The sequence below is a fragment of the Pimephales promelas genome, chromosome 7, assembly GCF_988280905.1.
Source record: "Pimephales promelas chromosome 7, fPimPro1.hap1.1, whole genome shotgun sequence".
NCBI lineage: Eukaryota > Metazoa > Chordata > Actinopteri > Cypriniformes > Leuciscidae > Pimephales > Pimephales promelas.
In genome coordinates, this window is record NC_142775.1 from 39904727 (window position 1) to 39922852 (window position 18126).

General features: G+C 37.2%; 1 protein-coding gene across 1 annotated transcript in view; it reads right to left on the reverse strand.

Moving 5' to 3' along the window:
* Nucleotides 1–952: 952 nt before the first annotated feature.
* actr3 (actin related protein 3) overlaps nt 953–18126 on the reverse strand; it is a 17517-nt gene continuing 343 nt past the window's right edge. The window contains exons 2-12 of the mRNA XM_039683374.2: nt 17268–17323; nt 14316–14440; nt 13572–13682; nt 12800–12895; nt 11488–11595; nt 10314–10457; nt 6546–6719; nt 5341–5433; nt 3590–3715; nt 3417–3500; nt 953–1751 (exon numbers count right to left, since the gene is read on the reverse strand). Coding sequence (XP_039539308.1) covers nt 1656–1751; nt 3417–3500; nt 3590–3715; nt 5341–5433; nt 6546–6719; nt 10314–10457; nt 11488–11595; nt 12800–12895; nt 13572–13682; nt 14316–14440; nt 17268–17323 — 1213 coding nt within the window. The 3' untranslated portion in view covers nt 953–1655. The remainder of the gene's footprint in view (nt 1752–3416; nt 3501–3589; nt 3716–5340; nt 5434–6545; nt 6720–10313; nt 10458–11487; nt 11596–12799; nt 12896–13571; nt 13683–14315; nt 14441–17267; nt 17324–18126) is intronic.

Genomic DNA, 18126 nt, shown 5'->3' on the forward strand with positions numbered 1-18126 from the left:
AAAAGACCGTTCAAACTCCAACTGTCAAAAATTAGCATCTAAACACACTGAAGCTCATTAGACTCAATTAAGCAGCCATTCAACGTGTTTTAACTCTACTCATCTTCATCTGTTTTCGCGAGGCAAGTAAAATGACTGATTTTATTCGGGTTAACACATTTTAAACACACACTCCCAGTCCCAGCCCGGTTTTAATCGGTAAAATGACGCTTGTTGAGAGCGGCCGCGAGAGCGCGAATATCGACTTCTCGCGAGAGTCAGATTCAGCGCGATTTAAATTCGATCATCAATTAAATATGAAGAAAGCTTTAAAAGCAGCTGATAACATGATTTTTAACATTCAAATGATCGTTCTGTAACTTAAGTGATTTTATATTATATGTATGTTATGTATTTAAAATGGAAAAGCATTAAACAGCTCCGAGTAGAACGTGACGTCATCTCGAAATCACAATTTGGCGTGAGCGCACTTATTTTAAAAAATGTTAGACGAACATCCAACAAAAACGTTTCAGAAAATAAAATAAAATCCATGAATAGTTGTTGAGGTTACAGTTTGAGACTTTATTAAAGGGATGGCTCAAACTCTGTCATTAACACTCACCCTCAAGTGGTTTCAAACCAATTTTCCATTCTTTGTTCTGCTGAAAAACACATTTTGAAGAATGTTTGTAACCAAACAGTTGTGGGCAGCATTGACTTCCATAGTATATTTTTTTGCATACTGGAAGTTAATGGTTCCCTAAAGACTCTCTTTCGTTCAAGACTCTCTGACCAAAAATCTTATCAACCCGAAACTTTTGTATGGTAGTCAATAGCCTAACTATCATGAGAGATTAAAATGCTTGGCTAAGCTCCTGAAAAACTTGATACTAAGATGAGAATGACGTTTTAAACCTATTAAACCGAAGGTCACTAAATAAATAGAGCTGAAAACACACATGTGAGCCTGTTCATTAGAAATCATGAGCTTTTATTGGAATGTTTCACCATTACACTTATAAATCCCACCCATGTGTCATCTGCCTTTATCAAAACAAGCTTCTGCTAATACTGGCACAATCATCATTCCACTCAATTATGTTCACACGACTGGTCTGCAATCATGAATAAATGACATCTGAAGGTAAAAGCAGTTGAGTATCTAAAATGCCATGAAAGAAAGAGACAGACAGAAAATCCTGTATATGGGATTTTTTTTTTTTTAAGTTTTCTTTTAGTCACAAATTTGATAGATTGAAAGCAAGTATCAAAGTATAGCAGGAAACACTTTGTTTTAATGTGGTAGGGGTCGAGGGTCATAAAACTTTAAAATAAAGGACAAGATGAAGCCGTACACACAGTTCAACATGTGATTCTTTACACCCTTAATGACAATAATGACGCCGGTCCAGTTTTCATCATCAATCTGAGTTCAGTCGCACGCCGTCACACACTCACTAAAGACTGAAGCTGTTTCGGTTGCTTACACTGGGATCAAATCAACAAAAAAAAAACCATGTGTTCGTATGTTTCCAGCAGTCGGGTCTTTCACCGTCAGACACATGTCTACTTCTGAGGGGACCAACAATAGAAAAAGTATTTCTCATTTTTTGCATCTGCACCCTACCATCCCATAAGTGTGTATGCGTGTGCGAGTGTGTGTGTGTGATGGTTTAGGACATGACGCCGAACACAGGGTTGTGGCGGCAGATGCTCGGGCCGATCTCCTCGTAGTCCTTCTTGGTGTGACACACCTGGTAGAACTCCGGCTGAAAAGTAGACAAACGACGTCATAAAATACAAATAAAATACCATATAAGTGGGAACATCCTAAACTTTATAATAACTAAAAACCATGATGTAAACAACCTTACGGTTAAAACAGCTTTCGGCAAAAACAAAAAGATGATAAATGTCACATTTTAGCCTTTAAATCTTTTAAGAAAAGGGATACATTTTTATTTAAAATATCATATTATATATACACACTGCTGTTCAAAGGTTTAGTATGTTTAGTAAGGGCCAATAAAGGGTAAAGGGGTAATAATATTTCACAATATTACTGTTTGTTTAAAGCAACCTTGGTAGGAGAAGATACATAATTGTCTATCTATCCATTCATCTATCCATCCATCCATACATCCATCAGTCCGTCCGTCCATCCATACATCCATCCATCTACCAATCCATCCATCCACCCATCCATCCATCCACACACCCATCCATCCATCCATCCATCTACCAATCCATCCATCCATCCACCAATCCATCCATCCGTTCATCCATCATCCATCCATCCATCATCCATCCGTCCATCATCCATCCATCCATCCACCCTGCCATCCATCTATCCACCAATACATCCATCCATCCACCCACCAATCCATCCACCCACCCACCAATCCATCCATCCATCCATCCATCCATCCACCAATCCATCCATCCACCCACCCACCCACCAATCCATCCATCCACCAATCCATCCATCCATCAATCCATCCATCCATCCATCCATCCATCCATCCACCAATCCATCCACCAATCAATCCATCCATCCACCCACCCACCAATCCATCCATCCATCCATCCATCCACCCACCAATCCATCCAGCAATCCATCCATCAACCCACCCATCCATCCTTCATCTATCATCCATCCATCTACCTATCCATCCACCCATCCATCCATCATCCGTCCATCCATCTATTGTAGTCAAAATTCGAAGTTGATCAAAAAAGTTAAAAGTTGTCCTAAGACAAGAACTGCTATTGTTAAAAATTAATGTATAACTTTGAAGAAAGGTTTTGAATCCATTTCAAATGTTGACTACTGTGTATATATGTGTATATATATATATATATATACATATATTTATTTATTTAGTTTTATTAATATATCATTATTATAAATATTCATATTTTTCCCCAATATCTTAGATTTTTAGAATGCACATTAGCTTCTCTTGTAATTTAAAAACCTATCTATCCACGGTGAAAACTCTATGGTGTTTTTCATGCCTTAGTATAGTAGCACAAAAGCACAATTCCACACAATAGTAGCCTATGCACGGCCTTCACTGAGAAGCTGCGCGCGGCGGGATGATGATCAGTGTGGCCCACCACTGCCGAATGAGTGCAGCAGCAACACCGCATTTAACAAAAAAAGCCCATTTGCTCATCCGCGTTCGGCTCAGACTCTTTCAATTGTTCAAAGCCAAAATCAAATAAATTAATTCTGATTAATTGCACAGCCCTACTGCAATTATTATAATGCATTTAACTTCAGTTTAAATGATTTATGAAGATACAATGCATTATGCATACCTGAATAATGCATTATACATAATTGTTAATATTTCATATTTCAATAAACCAATATTTCAACAAAGAGAATGTAAGTAGCTGTAAATTATGCGTGTGTGTGAGAGACTCACAGTCGAGGCCAGCATGGATCCTCCAAACCACACGGCGTATCGCTGCATGTGATGGGTGATGACCTGAACGTCGATGGGTTTGGGCTGTGAAGAGATGCAGAGGAGATATTGAGGTTTTTATGTCACTTCTCATTATAAACACACCGATGCTGAAGCTGATCTTTAAACGGGACCTTGAGTTTTCCTCCGCTGAGCTCCTCGCTGAGCTTCAGGCGAGCGTCCACCGTTCTCTTCAGGTCTCTCTGCAGACGCCGGCCGAAGTCACGAAACATGGTGGAGCCGCCCGAAAGAACGATGTTCTGCAGAAGAGGACACACACAGAGGCTTTCTACAGGTCACACACACACTGCACAAAAGGGTTTCTTCCTCAGTATTTCTGTCTTGTTTTCCAGTACAAATATCAAAACATTTATAAATCAAGATTAATTTACAGGAAAAACAAAATGACTAAAGATGTGAAGTCTTGTTTGATGAAAAATGTCCAAATTAACAGATTAAGCGTTTAAAACAAGAACAAATATCTGCCATTGACGTCAGTAGGGATGGGCAACGATTAATCGCATCCAAAATAAAAGTTTGTCTTTACATGATATATGTGTGTGTGGTGTGTATAATTATTTTGTATATATAAATACTAACATGCACGTATATATTTAAGAAAAATGTGTTCTTAATATATCAAATATTTACATAATATTAATTATGTATAAATATATTTAAAGTATATACATGCAAATATTTCTTAAATAAAAATGATATTTCTTAAGAAAAATGTGTTCTTAATATATCAAATATTTATATTTACACATAATATTAATTATGTATAAATATATATAAAGTATATATGCAAATATTTCTTAAATATATACATGCATGTGTGTGTATTTATATATACAAAATAATTATACACACCACACACACATATATTATGTAAACACAAACTTTTATTTTGGATTAATCATTGCCCATCCCTAGACGTCAGAAAAACACTTAATTTGAAGTGAAAGCAAGATTATTATTTTTTTTGGACCGCATTGGCAGATTTTTTTCTTTTCGTTTTTAAGCCAAAACTCACTTTAGTTTTGCTTTTGTTTTTAGAAAACAAGACTTAATATCTTCAGTCATTTTCCTTCGCCAGTAAATATATCTTGATTTAAGAATGTTTAGATATTTGTACTAGAAAACAAGACAGAAACACTAAGGAAGAACATTATTTTGCAGTGTAATGACGGTCTTAAAAAGGTATTTTATAAAGCTAAAATAAAGAAAATTTAAAGAATAAAGTGACAAAATGTCAAAATCTGAGTTGTTGTTTTTTTTGCAGGTTTTATAACCATAGATTTAAGACTTTATAAAGACCTTTTTAAGACTAATTAAAACAGTTTTAAGAAATGACCTGAATACAACAGAACACATCGACATGTTCCCTACGAAACACAACTGTGTTGTATTAGCAACACTTTAGAGTTTGAAAATACAATTTACAAGAGATTTACATTACTTTTTTATTCATTTTACAAAAATAAAAAAGCTGAAGGCTTGAAAACCAACTTTTCTGATCATAATGCAAAAACTCATTTCAGTCACAAATATCTAAACATTCTTAAATCAAGACACATTTACTGGAGAAGCAAAATGACTGAAGATAAAGTCGCTTTTTGAAAAAAAATTCATGAAAACTAGAAAAATAATCTGAATTCAAAAGGGAAAAATATTAGCAGATTGTTCAAACATTTTGCTTTACAAGTTAACACCTACAATTTAGATATTTGTACTAGAACACAACTTTTATTTTTTGCAGTTTAATGCATGACTTTATGAATTCAAGACTTTCAGCTCTGACCGTTTAAGTCCTTAAACTGTGGAAGGGCGAATTTAGAGTTAAGAAAACCAGTATAAAGCAGCACAGAGAAATATTACTGACCTTATAGAGCGGGCGGCGCACGTCGATGGGACAGTTCTGAATGACCTCATCCACCACCTCAGAGATCGGCTGGGTGAAGTCTGGATTAGCGAACTGAAAGAGGAAACAAGAGTGCGTCAGCGTGCGGTTTGGGGACTATTTTTAATATCCAATTTGAGACATTTTTGAAGAACTGCACAAACAAAATGAACACTCTCTGTGACTCAATATGTACATACAGTAGCGAGCAAATATGATGTCCAATGACCTTAAACCTTCAAAATATTAGAAAAATAAAACACTAAGCTTGGTTAAGGTATTTATTTGGCAAACTTGAGCTATAGGTTTCATTTACTATCCAAAAAGAGCATATATTGACTACAACATAATCAGTTATCAATATTTCATTGGTTCTGCATGTGTTCATCATTTCTTCGTATGACAGCCTGGATGAAATGGTTTCATTGTGTAATTATCACATAAAGCAATCGACTACCACGCAATATGCTTAACTCTTTTGAATAATATTTGAATAAAGAGTGTCAATGTCCTCAAATTGGTTTGTGTACTAATATCAATACATATGAATTAGATGTCAACTTATAATACATTTAAAGAAAGAAAAAAGTGCAAAGATTATTATGCAGAAACTATAATGTTTTTAAATAGCAATATTAATATTAATATTGTTCCCGGGGTTTGGAACAATAAAAATGGTCACTTTTTGAGGGTGAGCACACTGATTTTTTGTGTCTGTCCCTTTAAATGCAAATGAGCTGCTGCTCTTGGAACAGGGGGCGGAGCTTCAAGAGCTCTTGTCTTGACCGCACACACACACACATGCACTGAACGTTCCTGAAACTTTGACCCGGAACTTTGTCAGGAAGATGGAGAGACTTATGTATCTTATGTGTAGTTATCTTCTAGTCATTGATTAGCATTTTCTATCTTGATAATCTATAAATCGTGTTCTGGGGGCGGGGTTTATGTAAATATTTGGGTTGGTGATGTCACTAACTCGGGAGGAAGCTTGTGTAGTTCCTACCAGCCGTTTGTTGAAGTCCTTAAAAAGCAAATATCTCCCTTTGCGTCGAACTTTGAGCGTTGTAACTTTACAGATGTTGTTTACGCTCAAACAGCAATTTTACACACTAACTAAAGTTAGAAAAGTGAAATCATAATCAACCGCCCCAACAATAGAAAGATGTCTGAGCGCATGTACAAACCTCAGGATGGAAGAAGATCTCGGGTCCCAGGAAGCGCTCGTATCCCACGTCGATGGTGAACTCCTTCTTGCTGATGGCGTTGATGCCGGTGTACTGCTTGATCCACTTGGATCCGTCTGTGTCGTACTTGCTGAACTCCTTCACCAGGTCGGGACAGACGTAACTGTAGCGCTCCTGCGGCAGAAACACACGTTTACACGGCAGGTCTTAGTGCCCAATTCTGATTGTGTTGCATATATCCGATTTCTTTTTTTTTACATCCGTTTACACGTTCTTTCAATTGTGACCCATATCCGATTCATGCGCTTACGTTTACCATACTATCTGAAATGGCAAGCCGTTTTAGCTTAAATTGTTCCCAGCGTTACTCGTCGTGAGAGCATTTTTACTAGTAAGAACTCAAATTATAGAGCTCTGCAATTATACATGCATTTAATTTTATTTTTTACAAGTAAAAATTCATTTAAAGAGCTTCGCAATTCCATTCTTACTCTCTAATTCTAATCGCTACTAGTAAGAACTGAATTGCAGAGCTCTCTAATTGAATTATTACTAGTAAAAAATACAATTACAACGTGGAAAGCTTGTAACTAGAGCCCGACCGATACCGATACAAATATTTGGTTTGAAAATCCGATATTCCGATATATCGGCCGATATTTTTTATTTTTTCCAGAAACGCGCAACAAAACATTGACAGATTTCCCTAACATTAGTTATTTGAGTTTTAACTAAAATAATATGATAATGCATTTAAAAAAAAACTTGTTTCTTTTATTGTCACAACAGAACAGACGGATGATAGTGGCGTTAGCTAGCTTTGTGGTTAGCTAGTCTATGATGAGCCATAATTTAGCAATGGATTATGTCATACTGCAAATTGTAAAACATACATTTTCAATATAACAGGCCATCCGTCTCATTGCTATAACTGTCACGCGCTATTAAAGAAATACTTCAGTCACATTGTCAAAAGTTAAAAGGACAGTCAGTCAACTACTGTAACAACGTAACATAGCTAGCTAATTCCGCTTCACTCTCGGCTTATTTAACAGCAAAACTGGACATGATAGTCACAAATTTTGTCTTATTTGAGTTAAAAGAACTGATGGGGATGTTCTTTTAATTGTTATTCAAGCAGTGTATGTATCGTGACCAACTGGGACGGTGTAGAGTGCCCTCTGGTGGACAAACCATACAACTCCAACACTCATGACATGGTTCAAGTGTGTTTTGTCCGTTTTTATTTTATTTTTGAAATATTCATTAATCGGCCATTATAACTGCCGATACCGATAGTTTGGAAAAATGCCTAATATCGGCCGATAATATCAGTCTGGCTCTACTAGTAACAATTTAAGCTAAAACAGCTTACCATAGGTTCTGGCACAGATGGACGAACGTGAAATATGCTTGATGCTAGCTCTGCGATATGCAAAGTTTGCCAAACATCACCATAATTTAATTTTATTTATTTATTAAGCACAAATAAACACAACAAAAGTTGACCACTATGCTGTAAAAAAAAACAGTAATAAAAAAAAAGTTTGACTTAAGACACCAAAAGTTATAATGAATGAAAAGATAAGATGATTAGAGCCAGACCGATTTATCGGCAGGCTGATATTATCGGCCGATATTAGGCATTTTCCAAACTATCGGTATCGGCAGTTATAATGGCCGATAAATTAATATTTCAAAAATAAAATAAAAACGGACGAAACACGCTTGAACCATGTCATGAGTGTTGGAGTTGTATGGTTTGTCCACCAGAGGGCACTCTACACCGTCCCTGTTGGAACTGTTCTATTGTGACAATAAAAGAAACAAGTTTCTTTTTAAAATGCATTATCATATTATTTTAGTTGAAACTCATAAATAACTACAAATAACTAATGTTAGGGAAATCTGTATGTTTTGTTGCGCGTTTCTGGAAAAAAGAAAAGAAAAATATCGTCCGATATATCGGAATATCGGATTTTAAAACCAATAAATATTTGTATCGGTATCAGCCTTCAAAATCCTTTATCGGCCGGGCTCTAAAGACGATGCAGACCTCACAGATAAAGCAAGACTTTTCCATATCTCAGGACCGGCCCCTGAAAACGCACCGATTACAACATATCTACGATTGTCGGAAGAAAATTGTCGGCCCAAAATTAACGTTTATCTACATTCCTCTCCTCCTAAGATAACATTTACAGATACACGTCGGGGTTTCTCTCGTCATTAAACCGCGGAGCCAGGGGCGTAATTTGCGGGTGGGACGGGTGGGACATGTCCCCACCACTTTTTGCCAGGGTCGATATTGTCCCCACCACTTTTAAAAGCTCTCGCGGCACGGATCTAACAGTAGAAATAAATAAAACATCTCCAACTGACAGACCATTAATTTAGTTCGTTTGTAAAATAAAAGAAGCGATCTAGCCCTGAAATACGTTGTTTTTAAATCAGATGATCAAAGTGCTCTTTGCCGCTTGCGATCGGTAGCGCGGTTACAGTGTATCTCGTGGCTCACACACAGTCTTCACATCTTCACATGCGCGCTTCAATCCGTTTCGGAGACTATTTGTTCGTTCCGGTGCAGAGCATGTGAGCGGAGTGGAGCGCGAGCGGGCGGATCTTGGACAGAGCGCAAAGGGGCATTTTTTTAAAAAAGGAATGAGCGTCGCCCTATTTCCCGCTCCAATTTCGCTCCGCTCACACCACGAGTCTGACTCCATTTCTTTCCCCCGCCTGGCTAAAGAAGCTCGCATTGTGTTCAGCATCCCAAGCGGGTCTGCAAGGGTTTTCTCCGCAACCACCGCATGAGTCTGAAGCCTCAGACATTGTCCAAACTTGTGTTCTTGAAGGTGAACTCAAAAGAACTGTAGATAAGGAAAGCAATTCATTTTCTTTCTTTCTTTCTTTCTTTCTTTCTTTCTTTCTTTTTTTTTTAAGTTTAATTTATATATAATTAGGCCCATTGATTCGTTTGATTTTACAGCATTTTTTTGTACAATTGATATAAGCATAATTTTATTTTATTTGTGAGCGCTGTGCAAACGTTTAGTTATCAAAATGTTGGCCTAATAGTTAATTTTTTTTATTTACTTTTAAAATGTTTATGTAGGCCTTTATTTTATTTTTTTACATTTTTGTTTATACACTTATTTTTTTATCTTTATTTATATTATTAGGCCCATTTATTCGTTTAATTGTACAGCAGTTTGTGTGTACAATGGATATAAGCCAATTTAAATTTTAATCGTGTGTGTTCTGCAAAAAATCAGTTATCAAAATTCTGGCTTAATAGTTAATTTACTTTTAAAACTTTTATGGATATTTTTGTTTTTATAATTTTTATTCATATTATTAGGTCAATTTATTCGTTTAATTTTACAGGACTTTCTGTATAGGCTATTCCACTGGACATGTTTTAAAGTCGGATTTATTTTTTTATCCACGTGTCACGTGATTCATTTATTTATACACATGTCCCACCCACTTTTTAAAACAAAGTTACGCCACTGCGCGGAGCACATGCTCAGAAAACCCAATCTGCCTGTTTATGTGAGTCGCATTGCCACATATCCGACTCATTTCCACATACGAACGAGGCATGAAGCAGATCTCGAAATATCCGTTTTTTTCCTGTTTATAGTACACATCCGATCTGTGTCACATATGAGCAAAACTTTGGAAATGGGTCACATTTCAATGACACTGTAAACGAGGCTAGAGTCTGGAGGACGAGACGCTCGTGTGATCACACACACACACACTCACCTTGACGGCTTTGGCGGTCTCCAGCGACTGCTCCGGCGGGATGCCCACCTCTCTCTCCCTCAGCAACTGCTGCGTGAAATACGTGATGTCCCGGCCAGCGATGGGAATGTGTTTAATGCAGCTGCCGATCACGTATCCCTCCGCCTGTCAATCAAAGCAGAGACTTTTTAACTTCCCTGCTCTGTCCGATCGAGTCCCGTGAGCATGTACACTACCGGTCAAAAGTTTTAGATCGGTAAGATTTTTTAAAGTTTTTAAAAGAAGTCTCTTCTGCTCAACAAGGCTGCAATTATTTGATAAAAAAACAGTAATATTGTGAAATATTATTTCAATTTAAAACAGCGGTTTTCTATGTGAATATATAGTGAAGTGTAATTTATTCCTGCGATCAAAGCTGAATTTATCATCATTACTCCAGTCTTCAGTGTCACATGATCCTACAGAAATTATTATAATATGAGGCTCAAGAAACATTTATGATTATTATCCATGTTGAAAACAGTTTTTTACATTTTTATTTCAGGATTCTTTGATGAATAGAAAGTTCAAAAGAACAGAATTGATCTGAAATGGAAATTAAGCTTTTGTAACATTAATCACTACCATTCGAAAGTTTGGGGTCAGTAAGAATTTATTTTTTATTTTTGGGGGAAAGAAATTAGAAAATACTTTTATTCATCAAGGATGAGTTAAATTGATCAAAAGTTACAGTAAAGATTATATTTTAAATAAATGCTGTTCTTTTGAACTTTTTATTCATCATAGAATTTTGGAGGGAAAAATGCTACACGACTGTTTTCAACATTGAAAATAATAATTGATGTTTTTTGAGCATAAAATCAGCATATTAGAATGATTTCTGAAGGATCATGTGACACTGAAAACTGATGTGTAATCAGCAACAGTAATGATGTGGAAAATTCAGCTTTCAAATTACATTTTAAAATATATTAAAATAGAAAACAGCCATTTTAAATTGTCATAATATGACACGACATAATCCAGATTGAAAAGTAAAAATGTTTAAGTGTAAATAAATGTTTGTAAAAATGGCACACATATTCCAGCTCACAGTCAAACATTGTTTGGACAGAATCATTCAGAATTAAAACAGCACATTTGAGGGAATGATTGTTCTGTAGTGTGTGTGTGTGTGTGTGTGTGTGAGACGTACCACTGGAATGACGTGAGTAACTCCGTCTCCGCTGTCGATGACGGTTCCTGTGAGCGTTCGCTCCCCAACCTGCCGAGACGTCCATGATGCTGCCAGAGCCAAAACAGCCTGACGAACACACACACACACGATTAGCCAAACACAGACATGTGTGTGTTTGTGTTTTAAAGCTGCTTAATTAATCGTTAAAAAGATTGTGACAAGCGAACAACCCAGAGAGAGCGGTTGTCATGCTTCTCAAAGTCTTTTCAAACACACACACACACAGTATCATAATTTCTGTGTTACAAACATTCAGATGATCACAAAAGTGTATAGTTCAGATATAAACACTGGTGTCTGAGGTAGAATAGTGTAAATCACCTTTTTAAAGTTACTTGATGCTTCAAATAAAGATTGTATCAATTACATTGTTACACCATTAGGTGGCGACACATGACTTAAAATCTACACTTTTAATTTGTCATTGAATCATTGAATAAAAAGTTTTGTTCAAAAAGGCTGATTCATTCAGTAATGAAACTCACTTTGAGTGAGTCATTGAATCATTCACTCAAAAGATTTGTTCAAAAAGGCTGATTCATTCACTAGTGAAACTCACTTAATGAGTGAGTCATTGAATCATTCACTCAAACGATTTGATCAAAAAAGCTGATTCATTCACTAGTGAAACTCACTTAATGAGTGAGTCATTGAATCATTCACTCAAACGATTTGATCAAAAAAGCTGATTCATTCACTAGTGAAACTCACTTTATGAGTGAGTCATTGAATCATTCTCTCAAAAGATTTGTTCAAAAAGGCTGATTCATTCACTAGTGAAACTCACTTAATGAGTGAGTCATTGAATCATTCACTCAAACGATTTGATCAAAAAAGCTGATTCATTCACTAGTGAAACTCACTTTATGAGTGAGTCATTGAATCATTCTCTCAAAAGATTTGTTCAAAAAAGCTGATTCATTCACTAGTGAAAATCATTCACTCAAAATATGTGTTCAAAAAGGCTGATTCATTCAGTAATGAAACTCACTTTATGACTGAGTCATTGAATCATTCACTCAAACTTTTTTTTAAAAAATAATTCCTTCAAATTAAGTACATATTTTTAAAAATAGACTTCTTTAATTAACATTTTGACAGAACCTCTATTAAATTACGTGTTATTTTGTTATTGTTATTAGTTATTAGTGGTCTATTCAGAATCGTGACCACCATTTTAAACAAAGAAAATCGTGATTCTCAATTCATCCAGAATCATCCAGCTCTAGTGTGTGTGTGTGTGTGTGTGTGTGTGTGTGTGTGTGTGTACCTGCACGGCGATGTACAGCCCCGGCACATTAAAGGACTCAAACATGATCTCGGCCGTGTACTCGCGGTTTTCTGGCGTGTTTAGAGGAGGTTCAGTCTGCAACAGAGAAAACAAGAGCAGGAGGTGATGCGCTGGTCTAAATAAAGTTAGAAAAACTAAAAAAAAATTAAATAAAAATAACAAAGTTTAAGTTTTATAAGCTCTGCTCTGTGATGTGTGTTCGTGACTCTCCTGTTCGAACTTGTTCATCAAAATGAACGAATCTTTTTCCGAGTCAATTCATTCGTTTTGTTCGTTGAATTGACCAAATGATTCGGAAAAAGATTTGTTCATTTTTCATTTTGATGAAAAGGAGAATCACGAACGCAGAACAGAGCAAGGCGAGCATTTGAGCTTATAAAACTTAAACTTTGTTATAATTTTTTTTTAATAACCGATCGTTTTGCTTGATAAGACCCTTATTCATCGTCTGGTGTCGTTTAAAGCCCTTTGAACAGTTTGCACTGAAACTGTCTTTTGGACCTTTAACCGTTTGGTTCCCATTGAAGTCCATTATATGGAGAAAAATCCTGCAATGTTTTCATGAAAATTTGACTGAAGAAAGAAAGACGTGGAAATCTTGGATGACGTGGGGGTGAGTAAATTATCAGCAAAAGTTTTTTAAAAAGTGAACTACTCCTTTAACATGGCCTTTTATCACGCGTGTTAGTGTGTCCAGCTAAAGCACAAGATCATCACATGACCATCAGCGTTTCGGAGGAGTTTTACTCACCAACAGGAAGTAATGGTCCTCGGGTTCAGCCCTCAGGTACTTGAAGATCACCTGCTCCATAAACCTCTCCATCAGATCCCAATCCTCCACGATCCCGTGCCGAATGGGCCACTGCAGAGACACACACACACACACTCAGAGATCACACACACGTCTGGAGGAACGGCACGCTTTCTAAGGGATTCTCACACTGTACAGATGATGATGATGATTGCTTTATTTAGTGCCATGACAGCATTCAAGGCTATTTCATGGCAAAAATGAAATTACAAAAATAAAATCGTCATATAAATACAATAAAATCCAAACAAACAAAAACAGAAAGTCATATTATACAAGTTTATTTAAAAACTTTAAAAACTTATTTAAAAAAAAAAAGGATTCTACTTGTATTAAATCCAGGATAGTCTAATAAAATACTTGTTTTTTTTTTTAGATATTATTAATTAAATTTACAAAATAAATCTAAAACAAAATTATTTTTTTTAAACAAATTCCCTTTTAATAATCAAGGTTGCATTAAATTGGTCTAAAGTGACAGAAAAGACAGTCATGATGTTACAAAAGATTCTATTTAAATTAAAATTCAAAATTGATATTTATTTAAAATTGTGTAACATTATTTAAAACAAAATGATTAAAATAAATTATTTAAAAAAAAATTATATATTTATTTATTTATTTTTTCGCCAACCCAAACTTTTGAACCTACAGACTAATCACTCATCATTTGTCATCACTCACTTTGGTGGCGTAATTGGGTTTATCGATGGCTTCGTCTCCGATGTAGAAGTCGAGATCATCCACACCCTTCATCATCCTCCGCTGAGCCTGGTCGCCCACCTTCGCCGACTCCTTAATGGCGATGCCTGACAGAAGAAAAGGATGATGGGAAGCCAGACGTGGTCAGATTACAGGCACACATGAAGAGAGAGCTGAGTGCTGACGTGAGTCGACAAGAAAAGAAGAACGTCGTCGTTTGAGGATGTGGTGAAGATTGTGAGATGATTTCTTCATTTTTCGACCAATGAGTTGTTAGTCATTTGAAATGATATGTATTGTGAAAACGCAACAGAACTGAAATGTGATAATCGGGATGACTTTTTCTAGTCGGTGACAAGCACTCAGAAAAATGTGTATTCACTAAAATAAGCCTAAAAAAAGATAGAAACTGGCTTTGAGAACTGCTTTTAAACAGCTTCTGTGAGGATTATATTTAACTCCGCTTACTGAAAACACTCTACAGATGTGCACTACACCCTACAGACTTCAGCCTAGTACACTACAGATGTGCACTACGCCCTACAGACTGCAGCCTAGTACACTACAGATGTGTACTACACCCTAGAGAGTTCAGCCTAGTACACTACAGATGTGTAACACACCCTAGAGAGTTCAGCCTAATACACAACAGATATGTACTACACCCTACACACTTCAGCCTAGTACACTACAGATATGTACTACACCCTACAGACTTTAGCCTAGTACACTATTGATGTGTACTACACCCTACAGAGTTCAGCCTAGTACACTACAGATGTGTACTACGCCCTACAGACTTTAGCCTAGTACACTACAGATGTGTACTACACCCTACAGACTTTAGCCTAGTACACTACACCCTACAGACTTTAGCCTAGTACACTACAGATGTGTACTACACCCTACAGACTTTAGCCTAGTACACTATTGATGTGTACTACACCCTACAGAGTTCAGCCTAGTACACTACAGATGTGTACTACGCCCTACAGACTTTAGCCTAGTACCCAACAGATGTGTACTACACCCTACAGACTTTAGCCTAGTACCCAACAGATATGTACTACACCCTACAGACTTTAGCCTAGTACACTACACCCTACAGACTTTAGCCTAGTACACTACAGATGTGTACTACACCCTACAGACTTTAGCCTAGTACACTATTGATGTGTACTACACCCTACAGAGTTCAGCCTAGTACACTACAGATGTGTACTACGCCCTACAGACTTTAGCCTAGTACCCAACAGATATGTACTACACCCTACAGACTTTAGCCTAGTACACTACACCCTACAGACTTTAGCCTAGTACACTACAGATGTGCACTACACCTTACAGACTTTAGCCTAGTACACCATTGTGTTGTTGCGCTCAACATATATACTGTGATTGGCTACAGTGATCAACAATGACGTTTTAGACGCTCCTCATCAAGAGCTTACACAGATAGAGAGCGTTTAAAAGCGGCATAATCAGTGGATATAGTAGGGATCCGCCGATAGACGCCTGCTTTTAAACACTCCTGTGTGTATCTGTGGAAGCGCTCTTCGTCAGAGATGTCATTGTTGATCACTGTAGCCAATCACGTTGAGCGCATCAACACAATGGCCGATCAGAGGTGTTTAAGAGTCTGTCCAAAAGCACTTAAAATGCTAGAGGGAAATACTGCTGATACGTCACATTTTTAAATTTTAGTACCACCTTGGTACCGAAGTCGCTACTTTTGACAATATATACAGACATAATCCAAGAACATTAGTGTCATGCATTACACCCTACAGATGTGCACTACACCCTCTAGTACACTAGTGTCATGCATTACACCCTACAGATGTGCACTACACCCTACAGACATCAGCCTAGTACACTAGTGTCATGCATTACACCCTACAAATGTGCACTACACCCTACAGACATCAGCCTAGTACACTAGTGTCATGCATTACACCCTACAAATGTGCACTACACCCTACAGACATCAGCCTAGTACACTAGTGTCATGCATTACACCCTACAAATGTGCACTACACCCTACAGACATCAGCCTAGTACACTAGTGTCATGCATTAGCAATACACCCTACACATATCAGCCTAGTACACTAGTGTCATGCATTACACCCTACAGATGTGCACTACACCCTACAGACATCAGCCTAGTACACTAGTGTCATGCATTACACCCTACAAATGTGCACTACACCCTACAGACATCAGCCTAGTACACTAGTGTCATGCATTACACCCTACAAATGTGCACTACACCCTACAGACATCAGACTAGTACACTAGTGTCATGCATTAGCAATTCACCCAACAGACAACAGCTTAGTACACCAGTGTCATGCATTAGCACTACACCCAACAGACAACAGCTTAGTACACTAGTGTCATGCATTAGCAATACACCCTAGAGACAACAGCTTAGTACACTAGTGTCATGCATTACACCCTACAAATGTGCACTACACCCTACAGACATCAACCTAGTACACTAGTGTCATGCATTAGCAATACACCCTACACAATCAGCCTAGTACACTAGTGTCATGCATTAGCACTACACCCAACAGACAACAGCTTAGTACACTAGTGTCATGCATTAGCAATACACCCTAGAGACAACAGCTTAGTACACTAGTGTCATGCATTAGCACTACACCCTACAGACATGAGCCTAGAACACTAGTGTCATGCATTAGCACTACACCCTACAGACATGAGCCTAGTACACTAGTGTCATGCATTAGCACTACACCCTACAGACATGAGCCTAGTACACTAGTGTCATGCATTAGCACTACAGCCTACAGACAACAGCTTAGTACACTAGTGTAATGCATTACACCCCTACAGATGTGTGCACTGCACCCTATAGATGTTCACTACACTATACAGACGTCGGCACAGAAGAACAGAAACTCACATGATGGAATGATGAACTGCGGTTCCGTGTTTCCTGCATATCCCAGTTTAGTGTACCTGAAACAAAAAGCACACATTAAATGTTCATACTCATTCACCAGTTACTCGATTCGCAGTTCCTGGTTGGAAAGCAGCAGATCAAAATAAATCCAACACTGTGTCCCATTTATGAACAATTCAATCTTTCTGTATAATATTCATTCATAATGAGCACTTCCTTCAGCGTGTGTTCATAAATCAAAAATATTTTTTTTCTTTAAAATCACAACTCTGAAGGATCACTCTCACACACGAGTATTTTAACGATAATTACACTGCCACAGACCAACACACGGACCTCTTGAATTTAAGAACTATTTTTTAAAATGGGCCAATTAATAACACACACAGATCGGAGAATGTTTCATGTCTCAACATGTCAAAACTAACCTAACACTGTCGATCTGTTCTGATCAATTACAACATAACAGAATCAAAACAGAGACAGATTTGCGGTTATAATACTTTAAACATTCGTCAATGTCCAGCAAATTGATATTTGATACAGGTTTATAGATATTACAGGATTTCGTGTTTTTCTCTGATTGCCCATATAAGGCCGCAGCAAGAATACGGAAGTAGAGGAAGAGGAAGCAGCTGTGCGCATGCGCAGAAGAAAACACAACAGATTCAATCATTTGTACCTACTCTTCAAACACCTTTAGTTTTAAACTTTTATCATCAATATAATCATGTCAGGCGGTCGTCTCCGCAAACGAACAAAACACAAATGTCATATGAGAGTTAAAGCGGAGCGTTTTATCGTCTCTCCGCGCGCCTGTAATCTCGGCATCACACAATCAGCTCAAACACACTGATTT